Source organism: Aphis gossypii, chromosome 2, assembly GCF_020184175.1.
Source record: "Aphis gossypii isolate Hap1 chromosome 2, ASM2018417v2, whole genome shotgun sequence".
Taxonomy (NCBI): Eukaryota; Metazoa; Arthropoda; class Insecta; order Hemiptera; family Aphididae; genus Aphis; species Aphis gossypii.
This window is the reverse complement of record NC_065531.1, coordinates 79,412,523-79,421,849: the sequence shown is the minus strand read 5'-3', so window position 1 is coordinate 79,421,849 and position 9,327 is coordinate 79,412,523. Positions and strand designations below refer to the sequence as shown.

The window sequence follows — 9,327 nt, the reverse complement described above, 5'->3', positions numbered from 1 at the left end:
TGTTGTATTAAGCCTAATTATTCATGAATTTCTTTTTAATAATAAGTTATTATATCAATTTTTTATTTCACTTTTAAATTATATTCGATTGCAAACTCCCATCTTCCTTTAATTTATATATTATATACATATATTATATAGGTACTTGAATTAATTTAATTTTAAAAATATTTTTATATTTTTCAACAAACCACTAAAATACTAAATAATGATAAGTTATAGGATTTGATTAAAATCAGAATATACTTCAGTTATTTGTGTCTCCTGCTTATGTAATAGCATAATATTGTACAAATAGTATAACTAATTATTTGCTTCAAAAATTGAGTTTTCCTACTGACGCCTATTGCGCTTTTTCCATTTTTTTTGTCAAACATTTAGTCGAATCATCAATGGATAGTGATTAATTATTTTCAGTTTATGTACTACAGTTCACAAATATAAAAAAATGTATGAAATACATTTATTACTTATTACAGGCCTGAATGGAAATTACAGTATACTTTAATCGAAGTATTGAAAGTAATTTCTCTTCTCCTAAATATTTAAATTCTTTCATTAATATGTTAACACTCCAAATGTAAAAAACAACTTTTCGTAAAATGTTTATTTTAAAATATATAACAAGAGAAGACATGTTTGTGTCTCAATTTACGCATGGTACATACCAAAAAACTATGAATAAATTGCTTGACAAATTATGTGCAAAATATAGATAATTTATGCTATTTCATAATTTATTTATGTTTTACTTTAGTTATGATATACTTCAATTAAGGTCAATTTTAAGTCAAAATAAATTATATTTTATTTTTAGTGCTTTAGGTTTGTACAATATAATATATACTATGTACCTACTTTGGTCTTTCTATTTTTTCTGTTTTTTTATTAACATACCATACAATTTAAAGACGCGCAACGGCCATTAAGTATAAAAGTTAAAAATAAATATATTATAATAACCACGATGCGTATAGACACAAATATACAGTATAATTTTTTTTAATTGATTAAAACATTAAATATCCCTTTAACTTTTCAACCCGATATATGTATCATATATATCTAAAATACGTGTATTTAATATATGATACAGAGAAAGTAATAAAAAAAAAAAAATTGGTCAAATCTTGGGCAAACTTATAACCTTATTAAAAAAAGCTTAAATTATTCCGCACTAATCCATTGTTTGAAACCTACACGGTCACACAGTGGTACATGGAAAATAGTCATTAACTCGAACTTTTTCAAAGAAAATTCCTAAGTTATACATAAATTAAAAATTGCCTGCATTCTCTTAGTAGTAATAGTACAATACTCTCTATTAACATATTCACTCAATAGTTAGAATTAAAGCTACAGTGAATTGGCAGTGTCACTTACGTATTGTTTTCATCGAATAATATGATTATTAAATTATCGCGACGAAATACATACGCAGACAGTATACATAACGAAGAATATCTATAGGTATGTATAATGCAATTATCCGTATAAAAATTTGTTTTCTACATTATTGTCTTTCGACAAAACCAACAATTGATTTGTACATCGAATCTGCGTCTTGCTCGCCTGCTGAACGATAATGAATATCAAATTAACTACCACGAACTCGCGTCGGCGGAACTTATGCGATCGGCGCCAATAACGAGTATTACAATCGCGAGGAGCGTTATGAGCCGTCGCCGTCTGTGTACAAGAAAAAAAAACTCAATTAAGCATTTTCGTTGGTATAAAACCAAAGGGACCGTTGCCGTTTTCGTCAGTGTATCGTCCGATCTTCCAGAGGGTCTACTGCACGGCAGCACAGAAAGCAACGTAAGGGATAGCATATAGCAGATAGGCATTGGATTTCGACGGTATAATATAAGTCTTTAACGCGTTTTACAGAGAAACAACGACTTCATCTCGAAAACTTAGACGATGAACACTTCAGCCAAGAAAATCGTCTTCCTGGTCGCCGCGCTGGTATTGATCGCCATCGTCGATTATACGGCGGCGGACATGGCGGACGTTGGAATGTGCATCAGGAACTGCGCGCAGTGCAAGAAGATGTTGGGCGCCTATTTCGAAGGACCGCTGTGCGCGGACGCATGTGTCAAGTTCAAAGGCAAGATGATACCGGACTGCGAGAACATCGAATCCGTGGCGCCGTTCCTCAACAAACTCGAGTGATTTCAAACCAGTGACCCTTGGACCGATTATATTTATATGATAAAATGCATTTTCAAAAACAGTTCATCGTAATTATAATAACACATACACCATATACGCTACACTTACAGGCTGCAGCCATACTTTCGACTTAGTCGATAGTGCTAATGAATTAATGTAAAATTATTTTATGTATATTTGTTTGAAATAAAAACATAATCCATACTTAAAATTGTTGTATTCGACGAATACGTTTTTAATAAACCAATACCACCATACTATTTATGTATACGATTTTTATTAATAATATAACATATTTGTAGTGATTTATTTCTCGTCTCGAAGAGTCGGCGATGACTGTATTTAAGTGATGATTTAAAAGTTATAGTGAAGAAATATGTTGGAATAAAATGATAATTATTCTATTAACATCATATTACTATGCTATTAATGGTGAATTCAAATAAATATTACAATACATATTATTAAATAAATCTAAGCTATTAATTAAATGAAAAATATAAAAAAGTATGTTTGTATAATCATAAAGAGGTCTTGTTTTAATATAAGGTAGAAAAATTTCAAATGTATTATATTAGACATTTATTTACGAGTTATGGAAAAGATATAACTGTATACTTCTTTTAACATCGTTGTCTTAAAGAAAATGTACCCACAAAGTATTAAAAACATTTTTTGATCACTATTCAAACCGAATAAAGCAATTTAGTGACTCACTATAATGAATAAATGAAACAATATGAATTGAAGTGTATTATAATAGTATAGCTATATTAAATATAATAAACTATAATACATATTGTAAAACATTTAATGATCAACTATAGGTTATGACTTATGAGACCCACTACAGTCTCATAAGTACTGTGTTAAAAAATTGTCGTATGAATATACTGATAAAAACGATTGGTATAAAATACATATTATAATATAATACATTATTATTGTTATTATTATTTTATTATAAATAATAATATTCATCAAGCCAAAATAAAATGTTACTCGGCGTATTCTATAGGCAAAATAGGTACATTACTGCATCATTTAATATTGACTATAATATTACAGTTTAGATTTCTGAGTGCAGTTATAATACATAATATAATAATAAACGCATCCGATATTGTGTAAACAGTCAAATATACGAGAATAACCGAACTCAAACAAAAAAGGTGAAATATAAGATAAAATGTTAAAATTAAAAAAAATATACGAAAAAAATTATTACACATAAACATAATCATACACAAATATTATAAAAGTAATTCTTAGAATAATCATTGGTGCAATTCCGTTTTAAATTATAGAATTCTGTAATATTACCAAATAAAACTTTTAGTACTACAAAAGCATGGAAAATATAAAAATATTACGTCTCGAGAAAATATTTTTTGAAATATTGTCTATGACTAAAAAAGCCATGAAACCAAGTATTCTGTATTTATTATTTATATCTTGTACTTCGGATTCTGACTAACTCTTGTAACTATGGCATCATTTACTAATTATAATCTACTAGAAAAAAATTTCTCGATTCCGGTAGGAGCTCAAAATCTTGGATACGAAATGGTGGACTTTGTATCTGTGAATCCGGCTTAAAATATTATTATAAATTAAATCACTATCATATATGAGTTGCAACTAAAAGCACTATGATTTGGCAATGGCCATTACGACTTAATTGTGTTTAATAATATTTAATCAGCAAATAAATCTTTTTCTTCGACAAGATTTTTTATATGTCCTTCGAATTCATTACATACGCCATTTTTCGTTTCCAATAACTCGTCCATTTCTACCAATTTTTTCTATAAATTAATATAATTACATTTATTTATTTTTTTTATCGTATCTTATTAAATCTATGCACATAATATTATACATATATTTTTGAAAAAAAGCTATGTTCACCTAATGTTTAAAAAATAACTCTATACAATATACTACGATATACGTAAAAATTGTTTATAATTCTGAGGATATTAAAATAATAATACTATAAAGGAAGATTTATTAAATATGTTACTCTTGTTTTTTATTAATAATTCAGTACTTCATAACCTAGTTTTTAGAATTTTTAAATATACTTAAAGACCATATATTTTTAATTTTTCAAATTTAAAATGTTTTTATGACAATACAAATTTTTATTTTTTTTAAAGGACTCGCACTTTTTATTTGAATCATTTTAATTTTTTTTTTTTAATATTGATGTAAATGTCTGAAATTCTAAATCAAACTTTATAGGCGTAGCTTCGAAGTTATTAAACATTATATTCTAAAGTTAATAAATAGGTAATATTTTAATGCACATAATATAAAATATATTTTTATATGTATATTGTATATAATTATGAATACAAAGTTTATGAATTTTCACTATGGTTAATATTTACGAATAATTTAAATAAGAGATTCGATGAAAAAAAGAGTATTATGTTTAGCTTTTTAATTTATTTAAAAATTATAATAGGTAAACAATATTAATTTCCTAGAAAATTTTTAATAATTGTCAGTGCAATAATACATACTGTATAAACTAACAAATCTTTACTTTTTTTTATATATATTATAACCAAAAGCACCTAAGTTATCATGGAATATTATCCTTTGTGCATACAATTTAATAAGTCAGGAACTACTCGTTTGAATTTGAATTTATAAACATCAATATTTTCTAAAAAATAATTGACTAGTATTATAAAATAAAAACTAAGTATCTATTTATAAAATATTAGTTGGAATTGCTATAAAAATAATATTTAAACAGTACAACAATGAAAAAATCTCAAGTAAATGAAAAATATATGTTCTTTATAATTAATATTTAAAAACTTCATAAATCAAATTCTTAAGATATGTATTATTAAAGTATATTAAATTAAAAAGTTAGTTGAGTATACTTGACGAATCAAATAAATCAAATAATCATATATTTTATGTAGATTTACTCACTCTTAATAGCAAAGAGAAATTTGTTTGGTCGTCGTTTGGTACTACTAATTGATCATTTTCATTCTTCAATTGTTTTACCTACAAAAAGAAATTTGATAACTGCAATTTTAAATATTTTAGACATAAGTACATAATAGATTGACATAAAATTTGATTACAGGTGATATACATGGCGTACATATTTAAAATGTAATATGTTTAATGTATCTATTGTATCTGTTTATTTCAACTTTATAACATAAGACATAATAATATTTTACATTAAAAACTAAATACCTACTCCCAAGCTGCAGTTAACAAGGTTATAGTGAGAGCAGTAGTAAGAAGTCAAACTTGAATAGTTGATTATCACGATTTAACATACTTTTTCAATAAGTACTTAAATATTATCAATGACAATAATGTGATGCTAATCAAATTATTACAATATATAGATATTTGATTATTTATATAATAATTATCCATCATAACTGTTTTTAACTGAATAAATCTTAAATTGCCATTATTTCCACGTGTTTTATATGTGTTTTTGAATTAATATCGGTCTATTGTTATATGTATAAAGTATATATATATTGAGTTTTATTTAGCTTATATTTATTTTATCTTTAAGGCTAAAATAAAGTTTTATTAAAACATAAATTCTGATTTATAGTAACCATTCAATATACTATTATGTATAATTTATAGTAATGTAACTATACTAATTATACACGTGAATGCACACAAATTCTATTTAGACGAAAAATGCACGATTATATCGATTTCAATAAATATTGAACATAATTATACATACCTTATGAGTGATGTTTTCAATCAATTTTTCGTAAAAATCTATGCAAAGTTTTTGATCGTCAAACCGTTTTTCTAGCGTATTTACTTCTTTAATTTTAATGTCTGCGAACGCTTTTAACTGATCGATTTTTCTCACATGTTTACTTATCTGTTCGGTAAAATTTCTTTGGTTTTCCGTTACCTGTATAGCATACTGGGCCCTCAAATATTCTGAAACTTCCATTATTTCAGAAATTATTTCTTTATTTTCATATGAGTCTTCAATCACGAGTTTCAAATCGTTTACTACTGCTATAAACTGGTCAACGTGTTTATCGATTTTTACCATTTTATCTACGATGGCGTTAAAATAACCATTTTCAATTTCGTCTTGAATCCTATATAAAGATAATGATACCACAAAAATAAATATAATTATTCATTTTATATACGTAAATATTAAATGGATAAATACGACTATTATTGTGTACATACTCATTTATTTCAGCTTTCATGGTCGTTATTATCTGATTATTGCTTAACTTATTACTATCGCCAATCGTCTGACCCTTATCAGTGATATGCTCATTTTTTATCTACGCTTAAATATTATAAGGTATAAATTATTCATTATATATTACCTAAATTTACGAGCGCAATACACTAATCAACTAAGCCGATCTTACCTTTAATTCCTCTAACTGATTTTCAATTGATTCTAGTGTCTTACTCTCGTGGTCAGATGATAATATATCTGCAATGTTAAGCTGTGTTACTTTTTACATCTAAGTAATGGAAAAAAATATTATAAGTATTAAAGATTTGGGCTGTAGTCAATTTGCACCAAAATCGACACCAAATATTATGTATATAACATTATAACAAACATAATTTACAAAAAAAAAAAAAATAATAAATATGTAATTTGCATTATCACAGGTAATAAACACAATAAATTGTAATTTAAATATTGAGTTACACAAAAAGTTAATAATTTAGAATATTCCATTTGTATACTCTGAGCGTTTTTTCTAACCTATTTAACTTCCATACAGCAAACAATTAATTTAAAAACTACACTATAAAATTATATTATAATACCTATTACGATGAAACGGGAAGACTAAAATATTTAATCAAAATAATAAATTGATATGTCATATATGAGATTACTAGTTTTGTTTGCTGTCCATTAATACTATGTAATAATACGATTATGACAGGTCAGATATCAAACTTTGCAATGATTTCTAGATAAGGCGGTGGTAAGTTTCAAAAAATCATTAACTCGTTTGACATTTGAGTCGTAGTGTCTCGTTCACCATGATCACGCCAACGACAGTACTGATAAAATAATCGAATATATAAATACTAATTTTAGTGATAGTTACAAACACTAATTTCAGCTACCTATGGTGATGCAAATTACAAATGTTCAGAATTTTACCTATAATAAGCTTAAACTTCATCAATTTTACCCAATTTAAATTAACTACTTTATTTATTGCAATTGCAATTTGACTAGTCTCACCAGTCTATTGATAAAGACGGTATTTAAGTGTTAACTTAACATTTTACTTATCCAATTCGTGTTTTTATCTAAATATCATTAAAATTATCCGAAACAGCACTAATATCTGAGAATTTTTCTTTATTGAAAACTTTTACACTATATCTTTATGGAACAATATTATATATTAAACATGTGTGTGTGTGTGTGTGTGTGTGTGTGTAACCAAATATCAAATTGTACTAATATTTCAATAAAAATTTACTTATGGGTTTTTCAGTGTACTCGTTTGAATTTTCATGATTTTCTGTGTATTTCTGAACAGTTTTTTGGACATTCAACACATCTACATTTGAAGTATATTCACCTTGTATAGTATTCATTTTTTTATTACAAACGGTATAGAGCTCTGGTAAAAATATATTTAGTAAATTACAGGTATTTACAATAATTTCAAATGCTTATAAATTCTAGGCATTTTTATAATAGTTAACTAGATTAAGAAATAAACAATTTGTTACATTAATAAAATATAGTTTAAATATTCATAATATTGTTTAACATAAACTTTAAGAATGTTATATACATTAAAAATCAACATATACTAAATAATCATGAATTTATAACCATTGGCATACACGTATATAGTTAAAGGTTACAGAATTTATTATTACCAATTGATTTGAAAAAAATCTCAGCTTAATAAGTTTTGTTTTTATTGAATTTTAATAGTAAGTACGATTAATAATATTTATATTAATGAAATCATTAATGCTGAGTTTACATTAGACAGTACTAATCAATTTACATATTAATTTGAATTACTGTTGCCATAGATTCTATTATAGCATTATAGAGCCGTACTTAGACGGCTGTTATACCTACATTATAATATTAATATATTGAAAATTTCACAATTACCTAAATTGATAACTCAAAGAAAAAACAGTTTCTTTGATTAGATACATTTGTTTGAAAACATAATTATTACTTTACAAATAAATTTACAATTGTCTCAGTAACATATATCCAATTTATTATCTCAAACAAATAATAATTGAATTAATTGTCAAGATGAATCAAAAACATTAAAAATTCGTACTACATCGATATCGACAGTTAAAATTTTCGATTTATTTTGATGGAAACTAGAAAAAAGTATTCTTTTTACATTTACATCAAAAAATATCACATTTTAATCGACAAATAACAATCAAAATAAACATGATATTATATTTATATAATATAAAGGATATTAAAAAAATATATAAGCTTTTAACAAAATAAAAATATAACAATAACTAAGTTGCATCATTTTAATAATAATAATAAATATTACTTATCAATTATTCTTATTTCTTAGATACGTGTTAATACCTGCAGTTAATTTATGTTTTACAGTGAATCTAAATAAAAATACTGTTGCAATATCACTAAGTAAATCAGGTAAATAGGCTATATTACAATGTTATAATATTATAATTTGAATTATACTCATATAACACTTCTATAATATTTAATAAGACCACTGCAAACGAAATTTTCTGTAATGGACGTGTCTAACGAACCAGAATAATTAAGTCGTCTCTATTTTGACGATATAATATATTAATGATACTCCGTCGGACAGATATAATAATATATCGAATTAAGCACAAGCTAGTGCGTGGCGGGCAGTGGGCATTTTCAAAACGAAAAATTCGATTAAATTATATAAACCGTGAGTATAAAATGACCGGCAATGGTGCCGATTTCGTCAGTGTTATAAGTTCAGACTTACGAGGATCTACGACTAGCACACAAGCTTTTCCGAACTTTTTTTAAAAAGTGAGTTGAGTGACGGGTATTTTTCGAAATAAGATTTATTAGGCGTTGACTATTGATCATTTATTATCTTTTTTCAAAGGAAACAA

General features: G+C 25.5%; 2 protein-coding genes across 2 annotated transcripts; one reads left to right on the top strand and one right to left on the bottom strand.

Annotated features, from left to right (window-relative positions):
• Window positions 1–1,671: 1,671 nt before the first annotated feature.
• LOC114122751 (eclosion hormone-like) lies at window positions 1,672–2,386 on the top strand. Its single transcript, XM_027985507.2, has 2 exons — window positions 1,672–1,818; window positions 1,891–2,386. Exon 2 carries the CDS (start codon window positions 1,924–1,926, stop codon window positions 2,173–2,175), a length of 252 nt encoding a protein of 83 aa, XP_027841308.2. The 5' UTR covers window positions 1,672–1,818; window positions 1,891–1,923; the 3' UTR covers window positions 2,176–2,386.
• Window positions 2,387–3,743: 1,357 nt separating this feature from the next.
• LOC114122768 (uncharacterized) lies at window positions 3,744–9,327 on the bottom strand. The gene is made up of 7 exons (XM_050200797.1): window positions 8,089–9,327; window positions 7,680–7,823; window positions 6,591–6,658; window positions 6,400–6,500; window positions 5,927–6,302; window positions 5,131–5,208; window positions 3,744–3,983 (listed from the first exon to the last, which is right to left on the bottom strand). The coding sequence occupies exons 2-7, from the start codon at window positions 7,795–7,797 to the stop codon at window positions 3,873–3,875; spliced, it is 852 nt and encodes a 283-aa protein (XP_050056754.1). The 5' UTR covers window positions 7,798–7,823; window positions 8,089–9,327; the 3' UTR covers window positions 3,744–3,872.